Source organism: Gadus chalcogrammus, chromosome 9 (assembly GCF_026213295.1).
Source record: "Gadus chalcogrammus isolate NIFS_2021 chromosome 9, NIFS_Gcha_1.0, whole genome shotgun sequence".
In the NCBI taxonomy this organism is placed as follows: domain Eukaryota; kingdom Metazoa; phylum Chordata; class Actinopteri; order Gadiformes; family Gadidae; genus Gadus; species Gadus chalcogrammus.
Genome location: NC_079420.1, coordinates 13,927,384 through 13,946,219, shown reverse-complemented (window position 1 = coordinate 13,946,219; position 18,836 = coordinate 13,927,384). Strand labels below are relative to the sequence as shown.

The 18,836-nt window shown below is 46.7% G+C and overlaps 1 protein-coding gene across 1 annotated transcript in view; it reads right to left on the bottom strand.

Moving 5' to 3' along the window:
* The window catches only part of LOC130389556 (protein-methionine sulfoxide oxidase mical3a-like), a 42,030-nt gene extending 24,609 nt beyond the window's left edge, over positions 1–17,421 (bottom strand). The window contains exons 1-20 of the mRNA XM_056599387.1: positions 16,954–17,421; positions 15,006–15,132; positions 14,662–14,755; positions 14,473–14,502; positions 13,863–14,010; positions 12,601–12,797; positions 12,107–12,225; positions 11,920–11,991; positions 11,636–11,818; positions 10,202–10,303; positions 9,570–9,680; positions 8,589–8,699; positions 7,230–7,343; positions 6,956–7,057; positions 6,369–6,482; positions 5,535–5,636; positions 4,168–4,275; positions 3,453–3,639; positions 2,282–2,376; positions 1,673–1,778 (exon numbers count right to left, since the gene is read on the bottom strand). Of these exons, the coding sequence (XP_056455362.1) occupies positions 1,673–1,778; positions 2,282–2,376; positions 3,453–3,639; positions 4,168–4,275; positions 5,535–5,636; positions 6,369–6,482; positions 6,956–7,057; positions 7,230–7,343; positions 8,589–8,699; positions 9,570–9,680; positions 10,202–10,303; positions 11,636–11,818; positions 11,920–11,991; positions 12,107–12,225; positions 12,601–12,797; positions 13,863–14,010; positions 14,473–14,502; positions 14,662–14,755; positions 15,006–15,132; positions 16,954–17,057 (2,326 nt within the window). The 5' untranslated portion in view covers positions 17,058–17,421. The remainder of the gene's footprint in view (positions 1–1,672; positions 1,779–2,281; positions 2,377–3,452; positions 3,640–4,167; positions 4,276–5,534; positions 5,637–6,368; positions 6,483–6,955; positions 7,058–7,229; positions 7,344–8,588; positions 8,700–9,569; positions 9,681–10,201; positions 10,304–11,635; positions 11,819–11,919; positions 11,992–12,106; positions 12,226–12,600; positions 12,798–13,862; positions 14,011–14,472; positions 14,503–14,661; positions 14,756–15,005; positions 15,133–16,953) is intronic.
* Between the last annotated feature and the right edge of the window lie 1,415 nt (positions 17,422–18,836).

The following is an 18,836-nucleotide window of genomic DNA, read 5'->3' as shown; positions in this document are numbered from 1 at the left end:
ACAAGGGGTCCGGATTATGCACTATTTTGATGGAGTGCAACGGCTATTTTCCATTGATTAGCATGGCGGGCCCCAGCACACAGGCAGAGCAGGGACTAAAAATGACTGAAGATGCTGTAAGCAATGACCTCATGACAGCTAATAAGAAGCAACAAGTAGGAGGTGGTGAGCGCGCTGTATTTTACACCATCATCCTATTAAATGTCAGAGGAAATGAAAGGCCGGCGCATTACGGCCAACAGCTTTAGAACCATGCAAGACGGATGTGAACACAAAGCACGGTTGAAACCACAATATAACTTCAAATGAATATGCTAATCAGCTAATTATGGTTAAACTCATGCGATATAGATCGTATATAGCATCCATTCTTATCTATTCTGCTTTGGATTAAACTGTTTTAGTTACTTCCACTTGCCACACAATGCGGCAGGCCTACACATCGACTAATTTACAGTTCTTACATCTAGAAAACCTCTACTTAACGTTTAATTGTCTTTAGAATAACCGAGCAAGAGCTTGAAAGCACTATTATGGACTACAACGTTGAGGGAGCTAGAGGTTAGATGTAATGATTTTCATTATTCATATTATCAGCAGTATACTATGAACATAACTGCATTGCGTGTTGTCAGCGTTACAGCACTATTAAATTACGACCTGCATTAAATGTAGAAATGATCCAACAGAACAACGGTGAAAGCAATGGTGTCCTGGCTGGTATGGGAAGGTGGCTGTGAAGCCAAAATGGTATGAAAGGACAAGGGGGGCATTCAAGAAAATAGCGTCAAATCAAGCACTAAGAAGAAGACCCAGCTTCAAGCTGCTCTGATAAGAGGAGGGGTAAAGGTAAAGCTCACAGAGGAAATAATCGCAACCAGTGGAACAGGCACGTCATCAAAACACCGCAGGTACCCCAGGAGGATGGTGACGTGCAAATATCACAAGAGATAAACATAACAGAGAGAGAAAGAGGGGAGTCTGGGACTCATGCAGTTAAAACCAAAAGGAGAAGAAAGAGGTTTGTTGCTCCATTCAATTAAAGGCAAGCAAAACAGGCATCAAAATAGACACTTCTAATTACTTCATGGAGTTCACAACAATCACTGATGGCAGGTTGTAGCATCAGCCTGACAAAAGAGTTGGCTGCTGCAGCTCTGTGCTTACAAGGAAAACGCGGTAAATACCCAAGCCAAGAAGAAGGAAAAGTGATTTAATATGCAACATTTACTTTTCAATTGAGCTTAAGAGCTGTGAAACTGGCTGTGCGAGCCCGTTGCCAATATCCAATTCACGATCCATTCTTCCCATAAAAAGAATGTGAATAAACAACATTCACGAGCTAACAAAGAGAAAACGCGAAATCAGATTCCTAAATCTAGACAGGTAACTGACAGTAGTGTGTTAGAAGGAGAAAGAGGGGAAGGGTGAGGGGAAAAGGAAGAGGGGGAGGGCAGGGAGAGAGGAGAGAGAGAGTCATGCTACAGCAGCTTGAGCAGGGCGTTGAGGCTGACGCAGCAGAGGAGGTAGATGCAGTAGGCACGCAGGAAAGGGGAGTCTAGGGGATGGTGCGCCACCTGGTGGCAGCTCCGGGAAAGGGTGCGGCGGAGCGAGCCTCCCAGCGCGGGGCGGCCGGGCGCGGTCGCCGCGGCGACGGGGGGAAAAGGGGTACCTGAGGAGCGGCGTTCGGCAGAGGGGCCCGTCGGGGTTACGAGGGCCGCGCCTGGGGGGGCGTCCACCGTGGCCGGGTCGGGCCGGCTGGCCGCCACGATCTCCGCCTGGGGACGGAGGAGAGGCCGGTGAACGCAAGGACCTCGTGGGGAGACGCGGTGCGCACGCACGTGCACACGCACGCGCACACGCACACGCACATGCACACGCACACGCACGTGCACACGCACACACTGTTCCAAGCGGAGGCATGAATTATCAATGGTATCATTAATATATGAAGGTGCAATATGTACGATTCGAGAGTTTGGAAGAGAGAAAGAACAGAAAAGAGCATGATTTGGAATTGTAACAACCAAATAAAGCCTCTCTGACCTCCCCCCCCTGCATCCCTACGTCAGTGATGCATTTCATACACCAGGGATCGACAGGCAAGACGATTCACCAAACTGATCAGAGGTGCCCTTAAAACAGATGTTCCTACAGCGCATCTCAGCCACTAAAAGAGGATGGTTGGCCTTGGCATAACTGGCAAATACACGAAAATAACAGCACCTAAATCCTACCTACAGCCGAATGAACACGGGGATGAGCAGAAGTATTCACTGACCTTAGGTCTGGGTAACGCGGGGGAGGGGGCCGGCCTCTTCCTCTGGCCTTGGCCTGACGAGCGATAGCAGTAGTGGGGCTTGCAGTAAAATTTACCTGCAAGAAAATAAAAAATAAGAAGCATGGTCAAGAAAACAAAGCAGCGCAAAGGACATGAACAAAGAAGACGCCGGTTGTCATCGCCTCAGAAAGGGGGACCTTCAACATGTCTAGACCTACAGGAAGACAAAGTCTACCGAGGTGGATGGCATGTGTTTTGTTACACGTGGTCAAAGGGATCGTCCTCCTGTTTCCTCGCGGGCCCTTTGGGAATGAGCGGGGGCCCTGAGCCGGGGAGGAGGCCAACAGTCTGCTCCCTGTCTACGGACACAATAGAACCGTCCCTGCAGGAGTCCAGTCCCACAGACTGCAACAGCACTGTATGGGGCTCCCAGCACCTCCAACAAATCCTAGAATAATAACAGGATTGGCACTGGCCATCAGCACGATGCCGTGGGTTGTGTTCTGACTACCGGAGGGGGAATGTGTGAGCTGGTGTGGGCAGCAAAGGGAGGCGAGGTATTGGGTCGCTGTAGGCCCAGGAGGACTCATACCGGGTTGTATACACCCACAAAGTGGGGGAAATAACTTCTATCGCCAACAACAGACGCTGTAAAAGGCAGCTCTATATATTTTTATGGCATAAATGTCCCTATATTGAGACCCACCGCGTCCGAGATCTCACAAAGTGACTCAGAAGCACTTTCTTGTTATTCTTTAGCTCTTACATTGAATACAAGAATGCACATTGGCCAGAAATGAACAATCTCTGTATCTGTGATAACTATTCACAACTAGTGAGCGATGATAAAAAAAGTCAAAAAAAGGACATGGCGTGCCTTGCTTGTGCTACGCTTTGCTCTCAGCCTCGCTTAAAGGTCTCTTCGTACAAAAAAACCCACTAAATGGCAAAATGTAAATCCGAAACGAAAAAACCCATTCAATCACCACCCCCGACCCCCCCCCCCCCCGCGGCTTTATTCATAGCGGCAGCGGACTCGTGTTCTCATTACGACGCGGGGCAGGATCTTAAAGACACGGGGCACTGCGGTCTGCCGCCGATGCGATGACATGCCCCCGCGGGGATCCTGGAGGAATGGAACATGAGCTCTGCTTCTGGCTAGCGAACGTACCGTCCTCCACGTCGAAGGCGTAGGAGGACAGGCGCAGCGTGGTGCCGCAGTAGTCGCACTTAAAGCAGCTGCGGTGGAAGAAGCGGCCCTCGGCACTCAGCCGCTCCATCACGTACACGCGCTTGCTGCAGAAGAAGCACACGTCGCTGCCGCCGATGTTCACCGGGAACTCCTTCCTCAGGGAGCCCTGTTGAGCGGGGGTGGGGGGGGGGGGGGGGGGTGGGGGAGGAAGAGGAGGAGGAAAACGAATCAGACAGGAGAATGAAGACGATGTCAGAGCAGAGATATACATAGCTAGGGCGGGAGGGGAGAAAGTTCTTTCATTTGAATTCCCCGCATTTGATCACACACACACACACACACACACACACACACACACACACACACACACACACACACACACACACACACACACACACACACACACACACACACACACACACACACACACACACACACATAGTTAAAGCATCACATCCAAAATCGACTGGCTTTCTGTAGAAGCAACACTGTTATTTTATGAGCACACAGACACACTGGTAAACATAAAAATAATGGTTTCTGTGCACAGGCGGGCACACAGGGGACACGTATAACGGTGGGTAACGGGTAGGGGGGGGGGGTTCAACAAGTTCGCTGTCCCATAACAGCACACTAGTGGGATACTAAAGCTAAGCAACCACATGCCTTCCATCTAACACCACCACACTCTTACCAGTTCCCTCTTGTCAAGCAGGGGCTTGGGTTCTTCGTGAGACTGAAGCTGATTGGCTATCTGATCAGCCAATAAGCTAACGCCCCCTGTGTACATCTTTACATAGCGCTGTTCAGTGCGCATCGGGAGAAGTGGACAGAGAGTTTGGGAGAGACAGAATGTGAGGAAGAGAAGCAAGGTGAGATGGAGACGTAAACAGGAGAAACCTCTTTGCACAAGACACTCAAAAGTCTGCAACAGTGGTCGATGTGTTATGCTAGCACATTTAGTATGTCAAACGCTCCGCTACCAAGGGAGTAGTACCTTCGCCCGACCAACACCATTCGCATCACGTAGAAATACAAAAACCAAAGCTCAACCAGGTGTGAGGACATGCCCCTGATGCATAATGCCACAATAACAAAACGCATTCAGAATGAACACAAAATGCAGATTCAGAACATATTGGTATTAGATTTGTGCTGGAGGGAGAAGGGGATCACAAGCTACTAGGAAACATGAACTTAGGTGCTACTTTGGGCTGATACAACAATGCAGCGGGCATGTGCCGATGTATGACTAACCGATCTTTTAAAATCATACCTAAAAAAGTGCATGTTACAGACGTTAAATCCGCTGCAGTTATACTTCTCTAGTTTCAATTGGGTTAACAGCTTAAAAGCCGCCAAGTGAAAACATTCTTCACAAATAGCAGAAATCTCCAACAAAAGTAGAATTGTGCAAACATTTAGATAGATAAAAGCAAGCCAATGGCAGCGGCACTATCATTTAGGACAATACGCGAGTAAATGTGGGTATTGCACTTTGATTTCAGTGGTCGGGTTTGGTTAGTTCTGATCCGTCTGGCCCAGTTTCTCCAGCGTGGGAACAAGCCGAGATGAGACATTGTCTTTCTTCTTATGCCAAGTTTCCTTCCGGGAGGCTCCCAAAGGCAGCCAGCACTGACGCCTCTCCTCTAAAGACAGTGACATGCAGAACCGTCTTCACACACACCACGCTTCAAACGGCACAAATATTGCTTTTCTGTAATCACTAGAAAAAAACAAACACGTGCCCCATAACCACTTTTCTACTTCTTCATCTCAACTGACACAGAAACCAAATAATCACCCACGGGTATGTTACTTCAAAGAGCAGGAATGGTAGTACGGACGAAGTAGCGAGATATCGCTGAATCATGCGATTTTTAAAATGAGGTTCTTGAGATCCAACGTCGTGGGACTCGACTTCAGAGAGGGAGTTGTTAAAGAAGACATCTTCCTATAAACACACACACACACACACACAATCCCACACCAACACCCACACATACACAAGCGAGCAATATGATGGCCTGTCAGTGTGGTTCCCAGCATGCAGCGGGCTACCTGTCTGAAAGTATCAGGGGAAGAGAGGGGGGACTCGGGGGGGCTGTGCGCCCGGGCCAGGTGCCACTGTTCCATTAAGGAACGTGAAGGTTTCTTCTTGGTCTCCAAAAGAAAAGACAACGAGAAAGGACACATTTTAGAGAACTATAAAATCACTTGAGACGCATGGATGGATTTTAGGAATGATGGCTGTTTGGTGACTTTTGAAACGCCGCAACACAGTGAATGCGTATTGGAGGAGAAAGGTTGTTTTCTGTATAAATGTTATTAACTGCCTCAGGGGGTGATCACACAGAATATGGAGGCAACAGATACGGAGGCTTGAAAAACGCAAAAACAAGTGCTTTGAGTAAAACGCCCAGGGCAACTTTGTAGGGGGGCTGCGTGTGCAAACCGGCCCAAACCGGTCAAAATAGAAACCATGCTGTTTTGACAGCTTTCATTTAAAATTATCTATTATCCCTCCGAAAAACTTGACATTATTTAGTCCTATGTATATCAGCCTCTCGTCGTTGCTGGATATTTTCTGTTCTACGTCATTCATTTGAACAAAGAACCTTCTTTAGAGCCTGAAGCCCGCCTTCAGCTTGATTTGATTGGCTGCCCATACGTGACATTGACGAGTGGCACTGCTCCTCAAAAAGCACATGAAGTCAAACACTCTGTCAAATTCAAGCCTAATTAAAAGATGTCCGGCTCATACCGAGCTCAGCACAGGCGTGCTGTAATAAAAGGAAGAAAAGTAAAGTTGGCGTTGCATTTTTAAATACAGTTCTGTGTGATCACCCCCTTATAAGGACTCAAAGGTGAAGGGGGGGGGGGCGGACGGGTCACCTGTGGTCTGGCTGGCTTGACCTCAAACTGAGAGGCAAGCTGTTGAGCCCTCTGCTGAATGCTAAGCACGTGTAAGGGACCTTGGTTCTCCGAGCGGAGAGCCCTGGCCGGCTCCTGAACAGAGAAGCATTACTAGCCCCAAGAAAAATAACTTTCCCTTCATCCATAAACGGATTGGAGACACTTTGTTCATGCTGGTAGATCTGTCTGAAGATCTTTTTTCACCCGCTGTTCAGCTAAATAGCGGTTGAAAGGTAAAAGCTGAAAAACGCAAGATACGATTTATCAACGGGACCCAGCAATTGCCTAAGGTTTAGGGAATTGCCATTTTTTTCCTGCACTAAAATGTAATATCTTTATATTTGCAGTGATTGAGATGGACATGCTCTCTGATAGGAAACATTTATTACAAAGAATATGCAGCATAAGATTGATGCGTCAAATTATTAATGACTAGAAGAAAAAAGCCCTAAATGAATGATGGGCCTCGCCCCTATGATCTCATGCTGGTGTGCAGGCATCTGGTAAGAAACACCTGTAAGAAACCCCATGAGTCATGCTGCACTGTCACCAGGGTGACCTCTGACCTTTCTGGGAGAGTCTGGGGAGGACAGGGGTGAGACACTGGGACGCAGGCCCCGGGAGAGGTACCACTGTTCTACAAAGAAATGTGAGGGCTTGCTCTTGGGCTTCACGGTGTGAGTGAGAAAAAAATACAGCCCGGTGGAAACAGAGTTATTACTTAGTTTGTACTAGTGAGCAATAAATCACAGTTCACCCAACGATAAGGAAACTTTACTTATTTTCTCATAAAAACACTGAATTATCAAACAGCACACCCATGCAAGTGGATCAGTTCACCTTGGGAGGCTTCTTAGGCTTGCCTTTAAACTTAGAGATCAGACAATCAGCCCTTTCCTGTATGCTAGGGATGTGAATGGGCCCGGGATCCTCCAAGTGCAACGGCTTCCATTCCTGCAGAGGAAACTACGTCAACAACACATGACGCCAAGAGGGCATCCATTCTCGTGGAGTGGCCTCGATAATGGACATGTGTAGAAGCTTGGAGGAGAGTCAAGCACTTTACGTTCAAGAGTAAAGCGAAAAAATATATAGTGTGGCTCAGTAACTCTCGAGTGGGCATAGCTAGCAATACACCTCAGTCAGGGGTCAGTGTAGTGCTGCTGGGTATTGTGTGATGAGACTGTAGTATGTGGAGTACATATGAAGTGCAACGACGCAGTGATCGGCCCCCCTCCAAACGATGCCTGTCCTGATCACTCACTGATCACACAATCAGCGTCGATGATAGACACAGACTACGTGGGTCATCTTCAGCTCCGTGAACTGAACACAGTGCTCTCTTGGGATTAGCGTCGGCATAGCCAGGTGGATCAGGTGCACGTTGTCGGCGTGTCCATCACGACCAGCCTCGGCTTATTAGACAAACATAACACATGCTTTGGCCCGGGCGCCGTTCAAATCAGGCGAGACACACGCGGGCATTGGAACGGCGCGAACATCTGCTCCTCTGGCTAATTAGCATGCGGCTACGTTAGCATTTGTCGAGGCTGATTTAAAAGTGGGAGACTTGCACGGGCATAAAATTGACATTGATAATTAGTCAGAGCCGTTTGAGAAGTGCGCCATGCTACGACCGCCGTAACTCCAGCCCATATGTCAGGGGGGTCTGGCTGGCGTCTGCTAGATAAATACAAGAGTGCTATTGGTGGAAATTGCCCCCCATTTAACAACAGTCATAACGATATCACTGCCCACTATTCAAAAAACACATGCCGTGATGAGCAATGTAAGACATAGCCTCTAGCAATTGCGGAGGTATTCGGCAAAATGCTAATTGCATCCATGCACCATCTGTGCCATATGTCAACTACTTATGTTTGGAATGAAACTACCAATAAAATCCCTGGTTATAAAAACAAGCAGCAGATCGTGCAAATAACATGCAGACCCAAACACTGGGGATGGTGGGAGACTAGTGGGTAGGTGGACACGTACACACACTGTACATCTTTCATAGATTGGGATGACTGCAGGAAGGGAACAGAGAGCTGCGACACAAACTACTCGGGTACCTATTATTTTTTCAGACAACACACTGCAGTTAGTTAGAAAGCAGAGCTACAGGAGGTTGGGTAAAACCCCTTCAACCTAACAAAAGGGTTGGGTGAGACTGTAGACAGACAGACTGTGCGTCACCTGTGAGTGAAGAGAGAGTGAAGAGGTGGAGGAAGAAGAGGGAAGCAGAATGGTTTTCTTAGGGCAGCTTCGAGAGGCCGAGCTGGGCAGGTGGTCGGTGTTGCTCCTGGCCTTGAGGAGATAAGGGATGATGACGATGACGATTATGATGAAGACACTGACAGCGTCGATGATGAGTAGTCCTCTTTCAGCAGGGTAAATGTTGATCACACTCCCACTTATCTACATGCACACATTTTGCCCCACCAGGGAGGATTCATTTAAAGGTTGCGGATTGTTATATTTAATGGCTGTATAAACTAGCAGTCTACGAACAATTAAAAGCAGGGTTTCAGATGCATTTCCAAGCACTTTGTGTTAAATTACACCCAATGAATACATTCATAGCGCGCGCGCGCACACACACACACACACACACACACACACACACACACACACACACACACACACACACACACACACACACACACACACACACACACACACACACACACACACACACACACACACACACACACACACACACACACACACACACGTCTTAAGTTCCAGACAAACATGCCTGATAAATAACGTAACAGAACAGCTCAGTAATTATCGGACTAAATTGTGTCAACTAGACAGTGCTGGAAGCATCCAAAACAAGCTGAGAGTGTTTTCCCCACTCTGTTAATCGGTTAAAAAGAACCATGGAGGTCCCCAATGGTTTCTAAATAATGCACATCTGTTTAAGCAAAGTGCTTCATAAGGATAGTGGTAGATCTTATGTTATAAAAGTGGCCAACAAGTATGTCTAACTCTTTGGTTCATGCACTCACTATGCATAGCCATGCAAGTAACCACAACTACAAACACAACCACAACTTAATTCCCTACAAGGTACAGAAAAAAGTGGGCAGCTATCAGGCCACAACGCTACCTATCAACGACATTGAACTTTCCTATCGGGGATCGGTGGGTCACTATGAGGGATGCACGCACAGGGAAGAACACGCAGCCTACCGGTCCCTGCTCCCCTTGGCCAGGCTGAGTCTGATGCTTCACCCGCTCTTTATAGCGAATGCTGAGCTGCTCCTGCTGTTGTGTTCGCCTCTGAACCGGTAGGGGACAGGAGACACCATGATGCATGACGTCACACACACACATCACTACTATGACTCACCAACCATGTGACACACACACACACACACACACACACACACACACACACACACACACACACACACACACACACACACACACACACACACACACACACACACACACACACACACACACACACACACACACACACACACACACACACACACACACACGACTAGCCGGGTTAATAGCCAATGATTATGTTAGGAAGGACTTTTTAAAGGTTTGGACTCAACACACCAGACCACAGGCTTGATGACATCATCATGCTACCACGCGCTACTCATAGGATGTCCTGAGGCAGGGGAGCGCTTGGTATAGGACACAACAAGCAGCTAGCAGCTAGCAGCTAGCCCACCATCACACTCACAGATGGTTAGAAGGTGAGTGAGGCGATAGGACTATGTTATCTAATGGCGAAGGCTGGGGATACTAGGGGTTGTTTTGTTGGGGGGGGGTACACTTTTTACCTTTCTCCACGCTGGCACAGGGGCCAGGCGGCTGGGCTGCTTGTGAGGGGCAGCAGGCGGGCTAATGGTGAGAATGCGGTCCAGATTGGGGAGGGAGCCCGCCTTCGAGGTCGAAGGGTGAGGCAAGAGATGTGTCGCGTTTTTTAAAGAGGCCCGAGAATACACCGGTCATGGAGGAGAAGGAGGGATGAGAGATGGAGAAAAAGGAAAAGAGTCATGGAGGTAAGTGCGACATGGTCCGGGACCCCAGAATACTGATGACGTCATGAGAAGATCACACTGCAGGACACACTTTTAGAACCAACAAGTTACAAAGTACAAAAAGAAAGAAAGAAAACATCCCTCCTGCTTGAGATGGTAATATATCCTGAATCACAGATCACACCCACTGGTTATGATAATGGAAAGTTCTGTTGAAATGCAACAGCCGAACATAACATTATGTAAGATTTGCAGGACACAGAAGGCTAGAACAAATGCTTTAGTATAAATAAGATGAGCACCCAACATCAACCGATAATATTCCTTTGTCACCTTAACAGCTGTATTTATAAAACTTTTATAAAAGCTGTATTTATGAAGTTGTTTGCATTGTTGCACTTGCATTGTTAAAACAAAATACAAACAATTGTTTCATGATTCTTATTATCTGTAAAATGATTCATAGTTCAGCCTTGTGTACTAAATAACACACAAAAGGTTTCATTCATCGATTCTGATGGACAAAGTTTCAGTTTGTAAACTAAACAATTCCCCAGCAGGACGTTTAGTCCTGACCTGCTCATAGAGCATTCTAAAGCACAGAGCAACAAAAGAGAATGACGCAAGAGTTCATAGGCGCGATCCGTTCTTTCTGATATGGACAATTGAATCCGGTGTTCTTTCCTCAGCCCACTCTTCCCTCCCACTGGCCTCGTTCTGCTGGGCCCGGGTAGCTGCCAGCCCACAGGTCTTTGGACCCATTCAGCCTGGACCATGAAGCACATTCAGCTCTATGAGGCCACCTACTGCCCTGCAGAACAATACTGCACCAGCACAGACGCGCCACATTAGCATTCTGGGCGTCAGCTAATTCGTGGCCCACGACTTTCTTTCACTTTGTTTTTTTTTTTTAAATCACGAGAAGACTAGGTCTGTGAAAAAACGTAAGAGCGGCATGTTGAATCTGGATATTTCTTAAATTCGATTTGACAAATAATTTGCAGCTGAATTTTTTTTTTGATAAAACACGAAACATCCTGAAAACATCCCTTCCTTCGAGCAGTTCTCCAGCCTACATGAGAACCGTGTAAATCGTGTTTGCACCATTCCTCCAAATGCATGTGTCAGACAGAAACCCATCTGGGCACTGGGCAAAGACAAGGCTGAGAACCTCCCCCTAGATGGAAGCGCACTTTAAAAAACAGACCCGTGGTCAGTGATCCCTCTGCATACCTGTCTCTTGAGGCCCGTCGACTTCTCCGGCGCGTTCTCCTCAAACTTGGCCAGCAGCTGGTTGGCCATCACCTTGACCTTGTTGTCCCGGCCCCCCGCCGCGGCCGAGGGGTCCACCCTCCTGTCCGTCAGGGTGGTGGAGGGCGACGGCCTGTCGTCAGGCCCCGTCCTCACCTGATCCTCCTGGGAGGGGGGGGAGGAAAACCGTTGGGAATCGGAAGGTGTCGGCTAGACTTACTTTAGCGCGCTCACTGGAACGGAATAACTAAGCCGTGTCCACTTACGTCTTCAGAATTCCCCGCCTGGATGGTTTTTCTCCTCTTCCCCAAACCGTCCGTTTCCTTCTCCTTTTTGTCCTGTGGTGGACATGCGAGAGGATATTTTTAGTGAGTTGGTTACTTAAATTGCAGCCACGGTGGTTAGTGGATGACTCAGTGTTCCTAAACGGGGGCTGATGCGAGGTCTCCTGACCTTGGGGTTGCGTTTCCTGGAGATGGCGATGCTCTGGCCAAGCTTGCTGAGGAAGGAGATGGGCGACTTGGTGCTCGCGATCAACGCCGTCTTGTCCTCTGGACTCAGGTTGGGGTTATCTGGAATAACGTACAGGAATGGGCACGAGTACTTCAATGATGACGGAAATACAGGAATTTCAGTTCAAGAAGGACCTAACTCTAAATAAAAAATATACATACGTTCTACAAACTAAAATGACTTCCATGAAAACTATTTTTTTGTTTAATTAGTATCTGAATCATATTCTTTATTCTATAGAAGAGGTAGTCTTATAAGTGACGTTTCTGTCCTACTCCTCGTCTTGCAACCCCATGGTTAATTAATTATATTCTTTCATTCTCTCAATTGAAAAGCACATACACTTAATTAAATAAAGACCCACATGACAAATACCATTAAAGGGGCCATGGCTATGAAACCAAATCGAGCCTGCTGCACCGACGCAAACTCACCTCCGGGTGGCACTGTGTCCTTAAACATCTCGTAGAACTGGCTGATGTACATGACCATGGAGAGCTTATCGGGCTCTGCCACGGAGGTCATCTCCTTGCCCGTCATGCAGGGGGATATGCCAAACTCCCGCTCTGCCACGTCGAACGCCAACTGATTGTTCCTCTCCTGGTTCCGCTCATCTAACGAGTCGTATTCCCTGAGGCCAAGGAAAGAAAAACAAACAAAGGGAACAAGAGGAGAAAAATATATTTAATCAGAGAAGGGGGCTAGTTTCTCTAGGCAAGAATTTGAACAAGCGAACACATCATGTCAAACAAATGACATGTATTCTTTTGATTGTTCTATGCTCAACTAATATTTTGGTGACAATTATATTACTGATGCTATAAACATCACAACAGACGATGTGCATTGCATTTGTAGCAGAGACGTGTATTCAGAGCAGTTTGTTCAACATGAAATGTATACTATAATTATCTCTCTCACACACACACACACACACACACACACACACACACACACACACACACACACACACACACACACACACACACACACACACACACACACACACACACACACACACACACACACACACACACACACACACAATGGACCACTTAGCAGACATGCTGATGCTGAGCTTGTGTTACAAAAAGACAGGCAATCCAAACTAATTAGAATGACATACTAAAGTCTACAATGCCAATGCATTAGTGTTTTGCATTACACCGCCCCCAAGGGAATACCCCATACTTATAGTCCATCTTCCAGAATAAGTGTATCAGTACCAGCGAGCGTAATTTCCTTACAGAGGTCTGGCCAGACTGACAAATGTGCCCCGGTCATTTGAACTATAAAAGCCAGTAAACCAGAACTCCCCATAAACGTTGCATGGTTGAATAAGGTCAAAGTAGACATGAACATTATTCGATTATAAAAAGGTAATCACCGGGTTGACCCATGGCAACGGCAATAACACACAGCGGGCCATTCAGATGGCAAATGCGTTTGTAGCAGGTTACACTGATATGAAGTACAGCCCCGGTGTTAGACATCCCACGAAACCGGTCATAAACACAGCAGCGGCAGCGGTAGTCATGGAATTCCATGGCTCACAAACATTTCAAACTGTGAAGTCACCTGGTAATATGTAGCTCAGTCTCTAAGGGTTTGAAGCACATGTTTGAAAGATGGCCGCATCCCTACCCATTGTGACACACATTTGTGTTGAGCGTGTGAGTGTTTTCCATATACTCACATGAGATCCGGTCTGTAACGGTGTATGAGGGCGCACAGGGCCAGCCCACTCTTCCAGGACGTGGTGAGGTCCGTAACATTGACGTTTTTATAGCCCTCTGTCTGCCTCTGGCACCAGTTGAGAAGCTTACTGGATCGAGCGATGGATTCTGGGTACAGGAAACGAACAAAAGGGCAAACATGTTTTAAATACAGCTAGATAGGACTGGGATTCACAAATGCATCATGGGAATGCGTCGGGCAAAAGTAAGTGTGTGTGGGTGTGTGTATGCTTGTGCGTATGCGTGTGTGAACCATGGGGTAAAATGCATGTATATAGGATTTTAGTGTTTACCCTCACAACACTGAAATGGAACTGATGGAACAGAAAAACATTCCAGACAGGTTAAGAGTCAAAGAGTCAATCCTCTATCCAGGCCAAACAAGAAGTTCAAACGACAAGTCAGTGCATCAAAAAAACAAACCAATCCAATCCACAGACAAACACATCAAGTTGTTCCTCGAGTTCCATATGCTTTGTTACATCCATGAGGACAAATCATCTGGGACTGAACATAAGTTAGTGGAATCACACCCAGATAAACACGCCATGCGTTTGTGCTTCATGTTACCTCGCAACCGCTTGTCATACCGGTAATATTCTAAAATATTAAAAAACAGTTCATTGTCACATTTCGGAATTTCAAAAAAATAAATTAAAACGCTACATTTTAATTGAACCTCTAAATATTATTCAAGATTCACACCATTGAAATCAACTATGAGCTGCTGTCCATCTTTAACACATAATTGTTACGCACCGTTCCTGGTCAATTTGGACGACGCAGAGTTGATCACGTTCTCAATCTCAATGCGCATTTCTCTGGACTCCCCGTTGTCAATGAGGTGGCGGACCTGCAGAGGTGAATCACACACACACACACACACAGCTTAGTATGAAAACATGCATCTCTTCCATGCAAAGGTTGGAAATAATCTCAAACATTCACATTTACAGCGGCTGTCATATTCAATGTTCACAATTAAATAGATTATTGATTCCAATCTTTGAAACTAAATCCAAATAATTCATAAAAGAAGATAAACAGACAGGCGTCTGAACTAAATAATGGATAATGGGATGTGTGGGGCCCTCCGGTGCTACCTGGTTTGGCCTGAGGAAGTTGAGGCTGACGTTGGGGTAGCGCGTGGTGGGGTCCACACTGTAACGACTGAAGTTCTTACTGACGTTCTCCGGTGTGGTCTGCGGCAGCAGGCGGTAAATACTCTCCCTGTGGTCCAAAACGAAACAAATCATGTACTCCACCTACAGCTGAACAGAGCTTTGCTAAGTTGACGTTCGCTGGAGGCAAAACAAAGCAAAACAGAGCATGTACGAATAACAGGCTTCATCGACTCTCCAAACTAGGTCATCTTGCTGTGGTGTGGCGAGCCAGAATAGAGTTTTGTCTGTTGTAGGCATGGATACGGGACTACAGTTTGCATTGTTTCACTCATGAGAAATCGGGGAACCAGGGGTTAACAGGTGATTGATCTGGTATTATTATAAAATATAACAACAATATTGTTACATCATTTATGGGATTTTTTGCTCTATTAACAATGGGCATAGCTCTATAGAGATAGCAGTGTTTCGCATATTACGTTAGTTCTACAGCGGTCTCAAATAATTGTACCGTTTTACTTTTGAGATTGAAGTCCAGCTCCTAAAATGGTAATGTACCATACTAGGGTACAATACCTTCCCGTTGCCATTTTAAGTGTTTATTTTATGAGGTGAGGATGTCAGATTCTGAGAGCAGAGCTCTTAAATGATGGTGGCGGATTTGAGGTTGAGCCAAGACCTAACCTTGGCATCCTAACCTGGTTAAGCAGTAAAAATAAACTCTATATAACTGGTAGGAGAGAAGATTATATATAAGGAAAATAGTTTTCAATGCTGGACATATTCAGCCAAACGACCCATTAATAAAACTTAATTTCCGGTGTTTGCTAAGCATTCAGGGTAGGGCTGGACCCTAAAAAGTTAACCAGTTACAGGTACATTCTCACAGTCCAACAATCTCAGTTTTTTTAAATGCCTTGCAATAATGGAATTGAACAGGATATAGAGGCTTAACCTATAGCAAAGTCACAACAGTTATCATGGAAAAGAGAAAGTAATTACTACAAGCCAACAAATTCAATAATACGCATTTCATGCGAGACCTAATGAAACCAACATATAGAAAACCAAACCTGGACTAACCTAGTCTTGTTTTGAACACAGTTTACTGTATGAAACTAGGGTTGCTATCTTTCTCACTATAAAATAATGGACAGGAGGTAGCGTCCTAGTGGTTACTCTTGTTATGTGGATATACACTGTACATATTTGCAGGTTTATGCATATTTGCACATGCCCACACACAACCTCAGAAATAACTGATGTTGTGAATATTTGTTAAAAATCCATCCGTTATATTTATTTTGGTTCTCTTTTAATATTAAAGTGGACTCAGCCATATGGCTCTGTCGTTTACGTCAAATCAACCAAGTCCCTTAAGACAGTTACCGTAATGGCGTATAAGCTGGAAAATCGTCAAATGAGTGACCTGTTGACTATGATTCGGGTACAGCCCTAGTTAAGGGATTAGTCTACCTCCACTCTCAGCCATGCTAACAAAAGAACGTTATTGTTTACTTTCAGAAAGGGGCTCCATTGGTGCCGCCTACAACTGGGTTCCAAATGGATGTAAACCTACAACTACGGAGGAGGAGATAACCCGGAGGTTGAGGCTCATGGTAAATCATATACAGATGGGATTGTGGTGATGGTGGTGGGTGGTGGGTGGGGGGGCTGTAAGACAGAGCTGAGTATACCACGATGCACTCAAGAAAGCCTCTGATCTCATTAGCAGCAAAGAAGGAGTGTCCTGACGCCACAGACCTAATAGAGACATACTTCCTCTTAAAGTACTTTAAGTGTGTTGTGGCGGTTGCGTGTGTGCGTGCGTCTCTTGTTATAAGATGGAAGGAACATGGGGAGGGGAGGAGGAGGAGAAGGAAGAGGCCTTGAGTTTGCATTATGAGTCGATCCACTCTCCCCTCACCTTTCGGCCAACACCTCCAAGGGGCTGTTTCCCTGAGCCCAGCTTCGCACCATCCAGGCTGAGTCGATGCCAGCGAGGAACCCTCGGGCAATGCCCGTCCCCATCGGCCAGAAAGGCTGCGGGAACACAAGAAGAAAGAAAGGGAACTCAATTACTTTTCAACCAGCAAACACTGACACAGAGCAGTCCAAACAAAGAGTCACCTTGGGAGAAGCGGCTTCTCTTGTTTTACGATTAACGCCAATTTAGCTATGGAGCCGAGACGTGGATTCAGATTTTGCAGAACCAGCAGATACACAGAACAGTGTATTCAGATCATGCAGAACCAGCGGATACACTCATAATGTATTCAGATGCATGCACTCACAGTGCATGCAGAAGGTGAGCATAAGGCTCCCACACTATGCAGAGAACGTACGCACTGAAGTCGCGGTGCAGTAAGACAACAGCGTCTCGCAGTACCGCAAGTTCAGTGGCGGTACCATAAGAAAAAGCGTCCAACGTATGACATATGTAGCGGGGGTTTCACTCTGCGTTCTGTATTCTTTGTGAAGACACTACGACGACCGGGTAACTAATGGCTTATTTTCCCCAGCCTGCATCTTCTCATTCAAAGTCTTCTCATTCAAAGTCCTTCTCATTCAAAGTCGGGGAACAGAGAGAGCGCAAACTAAGGCATTGCCGAACTTGCGTTAGTTTGTCCACTCTGCTCCTTCAAAATAAGAGACCTCTGGATATCTAGTAATGTAACCCAAAACAAGAGTCTCTGCTTGCAATCTAGCGCAACAACATCACACTGGTACACATACATCATTCCTTTATTCAGCCTTCCGAACCCCTCCCATTCCCAACACGGCGAGCGTCATTCCGCTCACTCCAGCAGGCTGTCCCCCACCAGCGCCACCAGCAGTTTGTGGCCGTGGCGCTGCCGACCAGCGCGGCGTTTCTCGAGGCGTACATGCACGTGAAGTCGAACATGGCCACGTCGGCAGGCCATAGTGGTTGATGGCAAAGTCGAGCGCGGGCAGCTGCCGATTGGTTGAGAAGGTCGGCGGCCTCGCAGGCGTAGGAGAGCAGGGCGGCCTGGGTCCACGTGGCCCGGGACAGCAGCATCTCCGTGTCGCGTAGTCCTGGAGGCACGAGAAAATGCGGAATGATGACTTAGGAGGAGATGAATGGTGAGAAAGTTTGCATTTTCGTTCACAAAGGGGACCCCCTCGAGGATTCTGTTCTCGAGCGTCCAACGAATCCTCGAACTTGTAATTTATTCCGTAGTCAGCAGGGTGATTAGGAAAACATACATAGCTTGTTTCAAAGTTCAAAAAATGTCAAGCACATTCTTAAAGTGCTACTCTGAAAAAGTGATGGCGTGGTTAATTTCCGACTCCCCCATCGGTCCCTGGGCTGCGATGGGGAATGAGACCGGGGTAGGGTGGTGGGTCTGTGGGGCGGAGGGATGGTGGGAACTCTGAATGAACACTGACACATGCCTGAGGGACAGAGGAGTTACCGCCTATCCGGGTACCAGTACGTTCCAACACGTCTCCTTCCCTGACCCGACCCATTCCAACGGAAAACTTTAAACTGGTGTAAAAAAAGAAAGCTAAAATAATCTGTATAAAGTTTAAGTTCGTCGAGGGATGTTGTTGAAAAACCTTTAGAATAGTTTAGCATTGCTAGGTCCTGACCTTCCAGATGGAATGCAGACAGAGACACAAAGTCACCCATGGCTTAACCCTGGGCTCCAGACAAGCTAACTTCGGAGATAATTGAGTGCCGGTTAAGTGGTGCTTTAGCAACTATTCTTTCTCTAACCATTTAGAAATCCCCCAAAGATGTAATTTCAAATTGGGCAGCGCACAGGAGGAAAGTCATTTTGTTTA